Source organism: Hippopotamus amphibius, chromosome 4 (genome assembly GCF_030028045.1).
Source record: "Hippopotamus amphibius kiboko isolate mHipAmp2 chromosome 4, mHipAmp2.hap2, whole genome shotgun sequence".
Taxonomy (NCBI): Eukaryota; Metazoa; Chordata; class Mammalia; order Artiodactyla; family Hippopotamidae; genus Hippopotamus; species Hippopotamus amphibius.
Genome location: NC_080189.1, coordinates 65,544,643 through 65,562,450, shown reverse-complemented (window position 1 = coordinate 65,562,450; position 17,808 = coordinate 65,544,643). Strand labels below are relative to the sequence as shown.

At 36.1% G+C, this 17,808-nt stretch overlaps 1 protein-coding gene across 1 annotated transcript in view; it reads left to right on the top strand.

Moving 5' to 3' along the window:
- The window catches only part of THSD7A (thrombospondin type 1 domain containing 7A), a 423,961-nt gene that overhangs the window by 179,318 nt on the left and 226,835 nt on the right, over positions 1-17,808 (top strand). The window contains exon 2 of the mRNA XM_057732183.1: positions 531-1,362. Coding sequence (XP_057588166.1) covers positions 531-1,362 — 832 coding nt within the window. The remainder of the gene's footprint in view (positions 1-530; positions 1,363-17,808) is intronic.

Genomic DNA, 17,808 nt, shown 5'->3' with positions numbered 1-17,808 from the left:
TGTCCGCACAGATGTATACAACTAATAGATTCTTGCAGTTTAAGTATGTACAACAATAGAAAATGAGGGAGAAGAGAGCACATTCTACAAAATAGTTAATTGCTCAGGAAAAGAAAAGCTTGCAGGAGACAAAGTTCTTCACAAGGGGCCATTTTCTTTGCCAGTTAGTAAAATGAATTTGATGGTTACGAGGCAAGAGTAATGGGTTTTCACTGTGACTAGTTTCTAATGTCCTTTATGAGCAAGGGTTCTCTACCTACCTAAAATTAAGAAAATGAATGAAAGCAAATTTTCACTAATCCCAAAAGGACTCAAAATGAACTTGTCCCAGCAGTTACCTTATATAGACTCAGTGACACAGTTCCCCTTCTGCGGAAATACTGAGTGTAGGTCATTACTTTCCAACAGTCATGTACAGAGACCTACTTTACAATGCCGCAGCAAGTTAATGTACTAGACCTTGAAGTGTCTTTCTGGAACATGAAGTAATTTGTAGTTTTCTTCTAACAGCACTCTTGTATCGTTTTTAGGTCCATGGGGCCGATGCATGGGAGACGACTGTGGTCCAGGAGGCATTCAGACCCGGGCAGTGTGGTGTGCTCATGTGGAAGGATGGACAACATTGCATACAAACTGCAAGCAGGCTGAGAGACCCAGTAACCAGCAAAATTGTTTCAAAGTTTGTGACTGGCACAAAGAGCTGTATGACTGGAGGCTGGGACCCTGGAATCAATGTCAGCCTGTGATTTCAAAAAGCGTGGAGAAACCCCTGGAGTGCATTAAGGGGGAAGAAGGCATTCAAGTGAGAGAGATAACATGCATCCAGAAAGAGAAAGACATGCCTGCAGAGGATATCATTTGTGAGTACTTTGAGCCCAAGCCTCTTCTGGAACAGGCCTGCCTCATCCCCTGCCAACAAGATTGTGTTGTGTCTGAGTTTTCCGCGTGGTCAGAATGCTCCAAGACTTGTGGCAGTGGGCTCCAGCACCGGACACGTCATGTGGTGGCGCCCCCCCAGTTTGGAGGCTCTGGCTGTCCGAACCTGACGGAGTTTCAAGTGTGTCAGTCCGGTCCCTGTGAAGCTGAAGAGAGCATGTACAGCTTGCAGGTGGGGCCCTGGAGCGCATGCTCGATGCCCCACTCGAGACAAGTAAGACAAGCAAGGAGACGTGGGAAGAATAAAGAACGGGACAAGGACCGAGGAAAAGCAGTGAAGGATCCAGAGGCCCGTGAACTGATCAAGAAAAAGAGAAACAGAAACAGACAGAACCGGCAAGAGAACAAATATTGGGACATCCAGATTGGATACCAGACCAGAGAGGTTGTGTGTACTAACAAGACGGGGAAAGCTGCTGATTTGAGGTAACATTTTATTACCATTAAGTACATGTGTCTCTCTATCAACACTGTGGGCTAAAGAGTACTTAAGACCTGCTGTACTAAGTCCTGAAATTCATATGCATACGTGTAGGACAAGCTACCCTCAAGTGGGACATTTTCCACTTTAAGACATCTAAATGTTTGTGGATTTCCTGAAGTTACTTCTGTTTTGTTCATGTTTAGGCATTATACCACTAGAGATAATTTAAATTTTCCTGTCAAATTCTAAAGCATGAGAGATTCTCCATGAGATGATACTGCTTCTTTAGGTCAGTAATGCTATTTCCACCAATAGTGGGGGAAAAAAAAAAAACTTGCGTTGGGGGCTGGAGTTTGGGAATTTTCAATTCAGATACTTATTTTAGTCATAATAGGGCACACTTATAATCTCCCCAAGTTTATAGCATTTTCAGAATTACCCTATAAACAAAATCTAAACAACCACCCAGAGAGCTATACCTAAGAATAGCTCCTTTCACATTTTATAACATGGAATAACTCTCCCCAGAGATGATGAGGGAAACCAGCAGAAAGTAAGTAGAGGTTATGTAATCATGAGTAGCTTAGTTTAGAAAACGTGTAATTAATTGACTACATTGTCTAGACAGAAAATATTTGTCAAATTATCTCTAGGTAAGTAATGACTGTATTATGAAAGACTTCTCATGTATGATTTATTTCTTGTGAAAATATTCATTGAGGATTATCTAAAGGATATGATGTTCTCTGGGTATTCTAAATTTTGCTCTTGGATAAGCCAGACCATCTGGGAGGGGCTTATCTGGATCATTTGCATAATTGCTTCTTCTGAAATATTTATGCAGCTATGGTTTGGACTGAACTGAGAGAAATTATGGTAACATCACTCAGAATTTTATATCATATTTATTGTGGAAATGACATTGAAAGTGTCATCTACTCCATCACACAGTCTGTTCTCTTGATTAAAAACACATAAGATAAATTTCACTGAAGTCTCAACCCATGTGCTTCTGGTGAGCATCTGGATCGTTTTCCTTATGGCCCCTGGAAATCTTGTAATAGATCACGTTTTCCTGTTTACTTTGGCTCTTGGGAATATAAATAGGACTGTGTGGCATGCGTGTTGTTTGCTAATACTCCCCACCAGCTTCTTCTTCTCTTACCCTCATTATTTTCTTTTATTCATTCTTGTCTAATGATTTTGCTATCTATGGATTTTGAAAACTGATTGAAAGCCTTTTTGGAGCAGGATATAGTTTAAATAAGTGAGTAAACAAGCAATTGATGTATCTGCCTAAGACAGTTTCTCTCATCATAGTATTGGTCTGGTCGCTATTTTTAAGATATTTGCTACTTCCTCTATGTACATAGACAATTGGATTTTCTTTCAGCCATACAGTAATTTACTCTCTCTCTGTTCTGAGGTCATCAGCCCAACTCTTTTCCTGGTCTTGCTAAAGGCTGCTTCTCCTTCCTTCATTCCCCTGGTTCCCTGTACTTCCTTGAGAGAGAGAGAGAGAGAGAGTGTGAGTGTATGTGTGTGTGTGTGTGTGTGTGTGTGTGTGTTCACCTCTGATTCTTTGTCATGTACATTTTCAGTTCAATCCCTGTTTTATTTTCTGACTGTCCTTTTCCTGGTGATTTTCGCTCCTACCATGTAATTAAATAAGCCTCTAAGGCAACTTGAGTTGTCTCCCACTGTCACTGGGTTAATATGCTGTAGACATTTAATTTCATGTTGACTACTAAATTAAAAGTATAATTAGAATAGTAGCTACTACTACATAGAGCCTGATATTCCCATCCAGTTATTTGTAAGCAAATAGATTTAAAAATCGTACCCTGCCAGGTTCTTATATTCTATTAGAAATACCATATCTATTCCAATAAAATGATAGTTGCATGTATGTTATAACTTATTACAGTATAAGTTAAACTTTATGTTAAACAAATTGCTTCTTCATATTTCTTTTGACAATTATATATAAGAATAATATGAATAAATATATATGATTAAGAAAGTTAGTCTTAGTAAAGAAGATACAACAATTATCTTGCCTACATTTTTCTTACCATACCAGTGAAGCTAATAAAGTGACAACTAGATATGTAACTCCAGCAAAGAACAGGGCCACAGGTGAAAGACTTGATGATTTAAGTGTTTCATCTTATATCAAATTCAGAAACAACTTTATTATATAAGGGGATGAAAAGTCATTTAGTAAGGCTAAAAATGGCCCATGACAGTAACTTAGTGAATTTAGCTAAGTAAACCTAAGAATCTTGGGGAAGCAGTTCATAGGGCAAATAAAGATAATTTTAGTAAAATTTCTGCTAGAACTTCAAAGCTAAAGATGATAGATTCCCCACGCTTTCTGCTTTCAAACAGACTAAAATCAATCAGAATGAAAAACACAAATGAAAGTCCATCTTTATGACAATAGGAACCAATCACAGTCCCAAACCACAATCGATAGAGAAGATTTGGGCAATGTGGTGAAATTAAATCTAACTGAGGGAGGAAAGTTAGAGGGGCATTATATCTTTACAGCTTTCATGAGCACTCAGAATCTCTAAGAGTAGGCTGAAACCTCTGAGGGGCCAAGTCAATGGCGTGTCTTATGATGGCACGGTCTGTGTTACTGAAAGGGCTCCTGAAGCATCTTTGGGTCCTGTTTGAAAACAGAATGGCATAATAGATAGGACTAAGGGAAACTCACTATGCCATTATTGCCAAGAAAAGACTATTAGTTTGAAGGACTGGGGAATTAAAGTTTTAATGACCAGTGGAAGAGAATTCTAAATCATTATACACACCATGACACAGGGGGCTTCCGTGTGAACCAGTGATTTTCATCGAGGCTCAAATAGAGTCTTACCCCAGGTAAAGAGCTGTTTTGAAAGTATCAACAAACAGCTCTTCAAGAAACCAAACATATTAAAGAAAATATGGTCTTCTGAATCAAAACTAGAAGGAATTTTAGTATTCAAAGTAGAGTCAAGAAAACAGAATTTTAAAAGTGATTTGGCAGAGCTCAGAAAAGACAAGAAAGAAAATTATAGAAGAAGAAAATAAATCAAATTCATATTACATGTAAAAGTAAGTGGAAAATATTCTGTGGTAAGAGGAGTCAACAAGATGGAGAACAGTTTAAGAACAAGTAAACTCCAATTAAAAAAAAAAATGATGGATCTGGAAACAAAGGAAATCGCTATATGAAATGCTGGGATTCCTAAAGATAGGACCAGAAAAATTAGAACAGAAAAAAGAAAAACAAGATTAAAAAAAACCCAAAATATACTAGAAGACTTTCCTGAAGTTAGAAGACTTTAACCCACAGGTTGTAATTGCACAAGGCCAATATTCTGCTAGAGGAGGCTGAAATAATGTCCTCGTGGAGGAACTGATATAGAACAATGTTGTGAAGAGATACAGACAAAGAGACACCGAACCGAAGACTGGAATAGTACCCAGTTCTGAAATACTAGAAACATTTCCTTTATAGCCAAAAATAAGACAGACCAGCACATCATCTTTACGGTTAACATTGATCTGTAAGTATTAGTCAATGTAATGGAAAAGAGAAAGAAATGAAAATTGGAAAGCAGATGGAAATATTAAGATTTTTCCAGATGTTATAGAAAACTCAAGATATTCAATTGAAAAGATGCTATAAACAATAAAATAGCTTGATAGGATGGACACGAAGATAATATCTCAAAATCAATATATTCCCTAGATGCAAACAACAATTAGCTAAACATTACGATGGAAAAAAATTAAAGTATCCCATTTACAATAGTAAAAACAAAAAATTCTGTTAATAAACCTAATTATAAAATTTCTTTACATAATACCAGACTTTGGAAAGTACAAAAGTAAATGTGTGCCTGTCTAGAACATCTAATAAATATATCAATTGTCCCTACATTGTTACTCTTGTAAAATTAACCAGAGAAAAATAAGTAAAAGCCAGGAAAATTCTGAAAAATAAAGATAGAAAAGACTAATGTCACAAGATAATTAAATGCATTTTATTTGAATAATAATAACAATTTAAATGTTAGTGTATGAATAATCAGATCAGAAAAGGGCCTAGAAAAAAAGCTCCCCAGAGCCCTACAATATGCTGCCAATGGTGAAGGAGTATTTCCAACTTGGGGGAAAAAAATATAATTTAATTAATTTGTTTTTGTTTACATGGCAAAGCAATTGCTCTTCAAAGAATAAGAAGGAGGGGAAAAAAAGAATCGTATCCCGTTTTCAATTGTATGTGCCAACAAAGTCCAGGTTCATGTAATACTTAAAAATGTTTTCTTCGTAAATACTAGAGAAAAGGATAGAATGTTAAAGTCTTAAAATAAGGAAGGACACATTAGGCCACAGAATGCAGAGAACATACAGGAAAAGATCGATCTATACGATTGTATTTATTTGAATAAAAGAAGATTTTGCTCAGGAACAATGTTAACCAATTAAAATCCAAGTAGCAAACCAATATTTGTGAATATGTGAAATTGACCATGAGCTAGTTTTCTTAATGCATAAAGAACTCCTACAAATCATTAGGAAAAAAGTCCAAAATCTAATATAAAAAAACAGCAAAAGTTCAAGAGAATGAAAAGACAAGCTGCATGAGGAAAACATTTGTGAGACACATTTGATGAAGGGCTATTATCCAAAATGTACAAAGAACTACTAAAACTCAACAGTAAGAAAACAAACTACTGGATTTAAAAGTGGACTAGAAACCATAACAAATACCTCACCAAAGAAGATATACAGATGGCAGATTAAGCATATGAAAAGATGCACCACATCATATGTCATCAAGGAGATGCAAATTAAAACAACAATATGATACTACAACACACCTATTAGAATGGCCAAAATCCAAAACAAGGACAACACCAAAAGGTGGTGAAGATGTGGAGCAACAGAAACTCTCCTATGTTGCGGGTGGAAATGCAAAATGGTACAGCCACTTTGGAAGGCAGTTTGGCAGTTTCTTACACAACTAAACATACGCTTACCATATGATCCAGCAATCATGCGTTGCCAAGAATTTACCCAAAGGAACTGAACACTTATGTCCACACAAAAATCTACACATGAAGGTTTATAACAGCTTTACTCATAATTGCCAAAGCTTGGAGGCAACCAAGATGTCCTTCAGTAGGTGAATGGATAAAGAAATTGTGATACAGTCAAACAATAGAATATTATTCATTGCTTAAAAAGAAATGAGCTATGAAGCCGTGAAAACACATGGAGGAAACTTAAATGCATATTACTAAGTGAAAGAAGCCAATTTGAAAATACTGCATACTGTATGATTCCAACTGTAATATACGGCATTCTGGAAATGGCAAAACGATGAAGGCAATAAATACATCTGTGTTGCCAGGGGTTAGATGGAAGGCAAGGGTGAACAGGCAGGACACAGAGGATTTTTAGGGCAGGGAAACTAACCCATCATAATACTATGATGGTTGATACATGTCCAAACCCATAGAATGTACAATACCAAAAATGAGTCATAATATAAACTCTGGGCTTTGGGTGATGACGATGTGTCAATGTAGGTTCATCAGTTGTAACAAATGTACCACTCTGATGGGGTATGATGATAATGGGTGAGACTATGCATGTATCAAGGTAGAGGGTATATGGGAACTGTTTGTATTTTCAGCTCAGTTTTGCTGTGAACTTAAAACTGCCTTAAAAAATAAAGTCTGTTAAAATCAGCAAAGGACAGGATCAAGTCAGAGAAAATATGCTAATCTTCAATCATAATTAAGAAATATGAAACATTTAAAATCCCATTTTCACCTGTCAAATTAGCAAATAAAAATATTTCATAGTGTGTCAGGGATTACAGCCTCCAGGTTTGGTGACTCACTAAAAGGACAGGAATCAGCATATAGTTGCATTCATAGATAAGATTTATTGCAGTGAAAGGATGCAAAGCAAAATCGTCCAAAGAAAATGTGCATGGAGAAAAGATGAGAAGAAACCAGAGGCAAGCTTCCAGGGTCCTCTCCCTGAGGAATTTCACAGCCTACACTTAAATACTTCAGCAAAGAGTTGCAACATCATGGGCAAGCTGTTATCTACTGGGCAAGCTCATTAGAGACTCAGTACCCCCAAGTTTATATTGGAAGTTGATCACATAGGCACCCTATACATGCTATACATATAGCATGTATAAAAATTCCAAATTCCCAGAGGGAAAACAGTGTTCACCATAAATCACATTGTTTAGACAAACAAATTAGGCACAGAGAGCCACTTTATCATTTAGAGCAGTTTTATCATTTAGAGAAAATTTTATATCGATATAAAGAACTGTTTACCAGTTAAGTCCCCAGATGCCAGCCAAAGGCCAGTCCTGCAAACAGGCCTTTCTATGGATAGACGTCTGAGACTTGCTATTTTATCAACAATAGCATTTAATATTAAAGAAACTGGGGAAAGAAGCACTCTTAAATGCTCTTGGTGTGTGCAAAAATTGGTAAGAAGTATCTGAAAAATAATTTTATAATATGTGTCAAAATTAAAAATACACATTCCCTTTGGCAGTTATTTTATTCCTAGAAATTTCTTCTAAAATATATCTGTGTGTAAATATATGTACAACTCTCATTGTAGTATGATTTGTTACAGAAAAACAATCTAAATCCCACCAGTAAAGGACTACTTAAATTATGGTGCTTCCATGTGTGGAATGCCATGTAGTTATTACCAAATGAGGTATGTATCTCAATCAATGCAGGCAGCTATAACAAAGTATCATAGAATAGGTGGCTTATAAACAACAGAAAATTTTTTTCATCACAGTTCTGAAGACTGAGAAGTCCAAGATCAAGGCATCAGCAAATCTGATGTCTGATAAGGGCCCTCTTCCAGGCTGCAGACTGCTCACTTCTCACTGTATCTTCTCATGGCAGAAAGAAGGGGAGAGAGCTCTCTCTAGGGTTCCTTTATAAGGGTGCTAATCCCATTCATGAGGGCTCCACCCTCATGATTACCTCCGAAAGTTCCCACCTCCTAATAGTATCAACCCTAATGTTGAGGGTAATGGTATTCAACATATGAATTTTGGGGGCACACAAAAACATTTCAGTCCATTGCAGTATGTGACTTCTAATTAAACATAAGAGAATAAAGATAGTTTTATTTTAATTCCCTGCCTTGAAATTATCCAGAAACACCAGTAAAGGAAATAATCATTTCTATTTATAGTTTAAAAAAAAAAGGAAAATAGAAAAATGGAAAAAGAAAGTATCCCCATGAAAAATCCAGATCTAAAGGACGGAGGAATCTAGGACTTGAGGTTTGGTGATTCCTTTAAAGTAATTAGGACCTGATCCAGGAAGATCCATTCAAGAATCTTTTTCTTGGAGTACCTCAGTCTTGGGAGGTGGACATGGACCATCCACGAAGGAGATGCGGAAAGTCCCTTAGGATCCACTTCCCCACCCTAGAACCACAGGGGAAGTATAACTGGAGGAACAGAACTTAACTCCCCTCATCTTCTGGCTGAGTTAAGTTGTCAAAAGTGAAGTGGAGAAGAAGGGGGTATAGGAGGTAGACGTTTCTAGATTGCAGCAAACACAGCTTTAAGGCTTTTAAGATTTAAGGCTTTGCCTTAAGCAACCCTCACCTCTGGAAAGCTTTTAGCTGTCCCAGCTCACCAGTTCCTGAAATAAAGACCTGAATATGCATTTCAAAGGTATATGTTTCATGAAGAACTATGAAATCTGCTATATGTAATACAAGAAGCATTTAGTGGAAGTATAGCCTACTTTTGAAAATACCTTACTTTTGAACACACATTGTTTTGTTATACTGTCTGACAAAGGCAATTAGTTGTAATTGTAAATCCAATGGAAGCATTGTCAAGAAGTGTGGGAAGTTCAGCCCAGTAAATTCCTGAGGGAATAAGAATTAGAATTTAAAACAGATTTCTGTTGGCTAAACCAAAGAAAAGTAGATTTATCCGGCTTCCAGATAACTCCATAAATTAAACATTTTAGGCACAAATATAGAAGGATAGAAAACAACTGGATGCATGAATATAGACAGCTCATCTTTGACAAACAAAAGCAATACAATGGGGCAAAGATAATCTCTTCAACAAATGGTGCTGAAACACCTGAATATCCTCATGCAAAAAGGACAAAAAAATCTAGACTGAGACCTTACACCCTTCACAAAAATTAACTCAGCCTCCAGCAACCAAGATGTCCTTCAGTAGGCGAATGGATAAAGAAACTGTGTTTACGTTTGGACAATGAAAGATTATTCAGCGCTAAAAACAAATAAGCTATCAAGCCATGAAAACACATGGAGGAAGTGTAAATGCATATCACAAAGTGAAAGAAGCCAATCTGAAAACGCTACATATTGTGTGATTCCAACTATATATGTGATATTCTGGAAAAAACAAAACTATGGATACAATACAGAGATCAGTGTTGCCAAGGATTAGATAGGAGGAGGAGATGAATAGGGAAGGTTGTTAGGGCAGCGAAAGTACTGTGTCTGATGTTATAATGATGTATATATGCCATTATACTTTCATTCAAACCCATAGAATGTACAACACCAGGAGTGAACCATAGTGTAAACTATGGACTTTGAATGATTATGATGTGTCAAAGTAGGATCATCCTTGGTAAAAAAAAAAATGCACCTTTCTAGTGAGTGATGTTGATAATGGGGGAGGCTCTGCATGTGCGGGGGCACAGAGTACATGGGAAATCTCTGTGCCTTCCTCTCAGTTTTGTTGTAAACCGAAAACTGCTCTAAAATAAATAGTATTTTTAAAACCTGGGTAATACATGAAGAGAAAAATAATCGAGTAACTCCTAGAAATACTGACCCTTTGGGGTGTTTTTCTCTCATTTTGTTATCAATTTTCTAGTCTCTGTATAAATTCAGCTTTAGCATTTCAAATAGTAATGAATCATGATCAAGTGACTTTCTAATTTTTTTTTAAACTCATGCTTTTTTGACATACCTTCTCAACTTCAAAATTAAATCTGTTGAGCAGAAAATTACATTTCTTGTCCACACAGTCTGTCTCTTTATGCCTGATTCCTAGTTTACTCTAGGATACTTGTTACCTACTCCATCTTTCTCTTTTAGGCTTGCTCTCTAGAATGGTCATATAAAAGTTGGATATAAAGCTACTGGCTTTACAGCCGTCTGAAAATTTCACTCAATCAACAAGAGGGGAATTTAAGTAATGGATAATTAGGAGAAATAAGTACTCAGTAAGAATAGGGAAACCTATGCACTCATGGCTACACAACATTGAACAAGTCATTTAAACTGTCTGGGACTCAGTGTTTTCACCTATAAACCATATGTGTGGAGGACGATGGGCAGTGATGAGTGAAAGAAGGAGGGATCTTAAAAATCCTCTAAAGGCCTTCCAATTTTTATGGTTCCAGTGAACCTTGAACCAATACCATACCTAAAACTGTGGGTATAAAGTCATATATATTTTTTTGGCAGAAAGCTAACTAATTTTCAACATGTTCCACAAATCAGTTCAGAGTGAAACATGGAAATCAATGTTTATGCAGTGCCTGTGGAATAAGACAGCTCTCCTGGTTTTGAAAGTAACTGTAAGGTTTATACTTGGTTGATGTGCTGCATGGTTCCTGAGGGCCCGTCCCCAGGATGTGACTGTGAATCAGTGAAACTGCAAATCTTATCCTAACCTTACCAAAAAGAAGGGAGTAAATTGCCCACTTCTTAAAGTAATATTGACTATTTTTAGGCTATTCAGAATCCATTTATAAAATTACTGCTTCTCATGCATAAATAGCAGGCTTTTAGATTAAAAATCTTTCTTTAATATCCCTAGTGTCGATTTGCCTGCCAGATACTCACCAGCATTTCTCATAAGCTTGCCTCAGCTGCTTTCTGGCCACATCTGACTAAAGAAATAGTATGTCCATATTCTTTTGTAAATACTATATGGCTAACCAGAAAACCTTTACTTTTCTCAAAATGTAGAACTAACTGAGCGTATATTATGTTTGCCCTTAGAGAGTCACTCTCAGACCTTCCAGATCCTGCTTATGTGCCTGGAGGCTCCTCTGTGAGCTGCACATTAATGAGGCTTCCCAGTTCTCTTCTTCCTGGTTGGACCCCTACCCACAGGAGGCAGCAGCAGTCTGTGAGAAGGTGGGGAGAGAGGGGCTTTGAGGTATCCATTCTGTCTTCTAGGGTCAGCGCTGGCTGAGTTCCTCTAACAAAGGGCTTCAGCCCCTGCCCAGCCGCCTTCTCCTGTGGTTCTGTATCCATCTCAGTGCTGCTGAAATCCTTTCCTTGATCACCTTGGGGTGATAAATTTCCCAGATTTGCTAGCCCCAGAGTGCTCCACCGTCCTGTGGCAATTTAACACTGTGCATGCTGTTATTAATAATCCTTTCATTAAACCCATCCAAATTGACCCACGTGAGTTTGCAATTTGTTTTCTGCTAACCCTGAGATATACTAGAGTGCAATATTAGAGCCAGAGATCTACTTCTGTGTCACTCCTGTTTACTTATTAACTTAATCTTTATTTACTTGCATTCAACGAAGACAGTGCCTAGCAAATAGTAAGCCTCCAATAAATGTTTGTCAAAGTGTAAAATTTGAGGGAGTGTTTGGTCTTAGAACTTGAGCCTTTTAGTGAGTAATAGGGAGTCAGGTTAAGGCCAATGGGAAAATGGAAACTTCTGCAGATTGTGAAGAAAATAACCAAAATATATAAATAATTCAAGAAAGATAAGTGATATTCAACTAGGAGAGTATAGAATATATAGAATGTAGAATATAGATATTAGACCATTTCAGATGACATCACTTAGAATATATTTTAATATTCTTGTGCCTGATTAACACGAACACTTGCTGTTGCATAGTTAAACTATATCTCCTATAGAAATTAGGAATTGCGATTCCTAACATTGTAAATGTATTCTGATAGTTCCTGAGCATTAGCTTATTTAGCTTAATCTTTAATCCATCAATTAGCATTTTTACTTATATTTTAAAAATATTTCTTCTGTTTTTACATCTTGAAGTCACTAAGCTACTTAGTCGTAACTATCAATTAGTTGGTGTTGATGATGGCAAACTAAAAGGCTAATATTGTCAATATCCACCTATAAACTTATATCAAATTCAAAAATATCAATGTGACCCTTAGGGTCACTTCCCACATTCTAAGGTACCACTGTCTCATCATGCCTAAGATATCTTCACCTCTCCCATACCTGTCTCTATTACCTCCCAGGAGTATTTTTGATTTAAATGACCACCCTACCATGGTACAATTAAAAGGAAATTCTTAGGTAGCTTTTAAGATATGTTTAACTTAAGGGAAAACATTTAGGGCCAGGGGCTAACCTTAAGCCACATTGTAGGTATCACTGCCTAATACTCCTTCACATAAACTTTAAATAAAGTCCATCTCAACAGCCTCAGTTTTTCCTCAGAGCTTTATTAATATCTCGCATTTGATTGTTCTAAGTTTAGCTTTTTTCCTTGAGCTGGTGTGAGAACATGTTTCCTTGAGAAACTTCCTTGAGCGGGCACTTCCTTAAGCAGCCTGGCCACTGATTGGCAGTGACCTTGCATCTCCTTGGCAGCAGTTTTGATCTCACCCATTGTTTTCTTTTATTTGCTGGAATTCTACCAGCTTTTTATGGGCAGTACTGAATCTCTCTCTGACTGGAATATAACAAGAAGAATTTCAATGGGAGGAAATACTTTCAAAAGGAAAAAAATCCGCATGGGATAAGGATTTTAATAAATCATTAATGCATTATTTGTACAACCTAATTAAGAAAATGCTTCCTCTTAGACTCTACTAACACATTGTGTTAGTAACGTCGTGTGTCTTATCTTATTTCTTCCTTAAAATTGTTGCTTATATTGGGTTGGCCAAAAAGTCCATTTGAGTTTTTCCATAAGATGTTACAGAAAAACCCAAACAAACTTTTTGGCCAACCCAACATATTACACATTATTTAAAGCCTTTTCTCACACTTTCACCTCGTGATGTTCTTTATTGTTCTAATTTTGTATCATTTATAGAGTGGTTATTCAATTTTTTTCCCCAAGATCTTTTTGACAGATTTTTTTTTCTCTATTTAGTACAAATATGTGGTTATTGATACTACATTTAAAATAAATGTGATCATGGAAAATTTGTTTGGGTAGTATTTACCAGGGTAGCCATTGAATTGTAAATGAACAGAATAACTGTGCTGTGCTTAATACAAGAAGCCATTGTACTTTGAAAATCTTGGAATGTTGGTACAATCATGTACAGTGTAGAGATCTGGAACAAAGAAAGCGTGTTTTTGATTTTAAAAAAATCAATTTTGACCACTGATAGTTGAGATTACATTAAATTTTTGCTTTGGTTTTACAAAAAAAAAATAATAATAATAAATAAAGCTTTCAAAAAGTCCCTAATAGATATAAGCCAGACCACTGACATATGTATGTATATGTATATATACACACACACATATATAGTATTCCTTTTGATAGATGGTTATGAATAGAGATAATAAAAGGGATATAAATCCTAATTCAAGAATAATACCTATGAATTTGTCAGAAATTATTTTCGATAGTATGAAATTTGTATACTTTTGGATTTCATTCAAGAAATGATATGCTGATACACTTTAAATTTTATATAGGGTTTCAAAAAGTTTATCAAGCATGCAGTTCTCTGGCAGGTTCATGTCTATCAAGGATTCTGTATAGTAAAATTAAAAGAGAAATAGGTAAACTAAATTATGGTAGACACTGTATAGTTCCAGCTCTGTGTAAAGCATTGCCCCTGCACTTGATTTCTTTAATTCTATGCATGAGAAACAAGGAAAAAAAGTGGAAAACAAAAAGTAAAATTAAATTACTTAACTCCATATAGACCCAGAAAGCTTTTGTCCTTTTGAGTTGTATAATATGTAATTCATAGTTGGGAAAGATATTAGATGAAAAGATAAATATAAGATAAAATGACTAAGGTTTTCAAGAGAAAGCTGCATCTGTATTGACTGGAATAATTTGATAAGGCAACAGAATTTGACCAAGTTCCCCAAAATGGATTGTGTTCAAGAATAATACCTAAGAATTTGTCAGAAATTAGGTGTGGTGTGATGGGAAAAGTGAGCATTCCAAGTCAAATATAATTTTTTAAAAAATCTCAGAACTGAGAATGAGCAGGTTATCTGTAGAGGATAGTGAAGATAGTAAGGCAAAGACATCTGAAGGTTTTCCCAATAAACAGCGACAGAATTATGTTCACAAACAGGAATGGCATGCAGAATGGATTGGAGGGCCCAGATTTTAGAGTGTGGGCAGCCAGGGCTAAAGTCATGTTGACAGTCCAAGCATGAGGTGCGTAATACCTGGATTAGCGTATCAGTGCAGGGAATACTGAGGTCAAACAGACCATACAGAATCAATTCAGGAGGAAATTCAATCTCGACAATTTCCACTGAAAAGTTTGATGGTATCTTTGATCTCTGCCTGCTATGAGCCTCCAATTTCTGCAACTCTGACCAATAAATGACAAAACACTAGGTTAGTTGGGTTAGTTAAAATGGAACACTGGCAAGTAGTAAAAACAGAAAGAAAAGAAGTTGCCTTTCCTATTTTGGTGGTCAGCTATTTCATGCTCCTCAAATAATATGTAGACTTTAAATTGGCCATTTTATCTGGGGTCCCACTTACACAATAGATCATAGCCAAGGATGCTGTGGGATGATGCCAAACCACTGAAGCTGACCACTAACTGTCATGATGATGATAACTGTGTTTTTCTTCTACTCTTTGTTCAACATCTCCACATATATCACTTTTGATGCTCATAATTATGTGTGCTAGCCAAACCCTACACTCCTCAAGTTTTACCCTTTCAAAAAGGAAGAGAAAGGGATGCCAACGAGGTTCCTTTTTAATAATCACTTCATTCTGCTCACTCCCCACCACCAGGTCTGCCCAAGTTTTCCAAGGGGTGTGACTTGGCGTTTTTATTCCAGATAATGTGTAAGGAAGAAGGACTTCTAATTAAGGTACAGTAGGTTAGTGGGGGATGGGAAGAGGTCCCAACTAGTTGGAGGCAAGACAGGCTCCCAAGGCACAAAATTTAAGTATTCACTCACTCCCAAGGTCCTGCCAGTTTTGCTCCATAGGCACTTAGCCTGACCTAGCCTCACCCTGAGTGAGAAGAGCAGTGAGTTGGCTGATGGTCTGAGGACTCTCATGTCCTCTCTTCCAAAGGCTGTTCATCATCTGTATCTGTATATTTATTCAACAAATATTTAATGAGTCCCTATTATGTGCTTAATCTTTTATTTGAAAAATAGTTTTAGTAGCACTGACCTTGAGTATCCCTACCTTATAACTTAGATGTTCCAGGAATCTAGCAGAATTTTAGGGAGGTGCAAGGCACTGTAGAGTGAAGTTCGAACAGGTACAAAATTATGAATTACTTTTTCTTTGAGCCAAAGTGTCTCCCTTTTCTGCGAGTCCCTTCGACTCTATTTTTTATTTGTGCCTTTATTCTCTTTTATAATTAAGTAGATATATCTAAAGTACCCATGCAGTGGTATTTTGGAGACTTTCTCTACTCAGTCTAAATTTCATCTGGCTTTGACTTTGTTGCTCTATGGTTACTGGTTATTTAACCTAGTAAACAAACTCATATAATCTATCCATAGTAATACATAGCTTTTTACTCTGTTATTGGAAAGAAATAATGAGGGGAAAGAGTTTATGTATTCAGACAGGTTAATAAGAGAGAAGTTAAGGTAGATGAGTCTTTTGGTGGCTCTTTTAAAACTAACAACTTTCTCTTTTGGTTAGTTTGAGAAGAGAATGTAGTGTCCCTGTGTGCTAGGAGCTTGGAAACTAATTCGTATTAGACACTCAAGGAATAGTTTTATGGAAAAAAATCTTTTTATGCATCTGATGTAATTGACAGAACACCAGCATCAAACTTAGACTGCCTGGATTTAAGTCAGAATCCTACCATTTATTTTTTAATTCCAAAATGGGGATAATATTCCCACATTATACATGTATTAGGATTTTTGTGAAGATATAAAAAAAATCTATGTGTGTAAAATTGCTGTGTAAATTGAAGTGGCTGAGCAAGTGTGAATTTTTATTAATAGTGAAGTGTAGCTTTAAAATAATTAGGTGGTAAAGATCTTGAAAACAAAAAAGAAAAGAACACACCTCTTGCCTTCTTAGGTTCTTTAAATCCCTTTCAAAAAGGCAGAGTTATGTTACATTAGAAGAGAGCAATCAATGTACAGTGATTTTACAAAGTAAACACCTTTTTTACATCTATATATTTTTAATATGATAGGATAAGACCAATATTACTATGGTAATACTTTGTAAATATACACATTTTACTACGAATATGTTTTTCTGCTAAACTCACAGAATCTTGGGTTCTACTCACACAAGACAGAAAAACTATTTTAAATTCTATAAGGATCCAAAATATCATTCGTAAGATATTATCTTCAGCTACATCCTACTAAGCATAAAATAAAACTATTTTTGTAAAAGTTACACTATTATGAATAGCTATGCTATAAAGGATATTTAAAGATAATTTTTGTATGACTTGTGGTATTCTACAAATATTATATAAATCTGTGATAGCTAATGTCATTGACCTTTTTGATCGTCAAATAAATCAGATTACCCTGAAGAATTATTGCATCACAGATTTCCATTGAAAAATCATTTATTGACTTAGCATTTCCTAATTATTTCATCCTTAATTGTTTCCTAGCTTATGACACTGCATTCAACATAAAGCTAGATGTAAAGAGACATCACTTATATATTTGTATCATTAAATGTCAGGGGTTAATGTCTACAGCAGCCCCTCCATAGAGACAGAATTCTGTGACTTAGTTCAGAGCATTGTGGGATTTTCTGCATAATACAGATAAATCAAGAAAAGAAAAGTAAGATAAAACAAATATGCAATTAAATAATTAAAATATGAAAATGAGGATTGGGTTAGAAATTGTGAGGAAATTGTTACCAAAGGGATGTCATAATTAGAATCACATAAAGGTTGTATGTCGACCGAAAGGAAGGAAGGGGAAGTAAAGAGCTAAAAGAAATAAATGGAAGGGTTGAAGTGAATCAAAACTAGTTTTAATTGAGTTTGGCATAATTTGGATGATGCAGTGTTGAGTGAAACACATAATGGATCATGTCATGTAATGGTAATTTTGACAACTGTAAATCAGGCTGGGAAACACTGTGAAATCATCACGAATGATGCATATGCTCTGCTGTGGCATCTTAATTTTAGACTTGCAATTTTGATTTCTGGAACCGTTTGCATTTGAACAACCAAAGCAGAGTGTTGTGAAATAAATCAA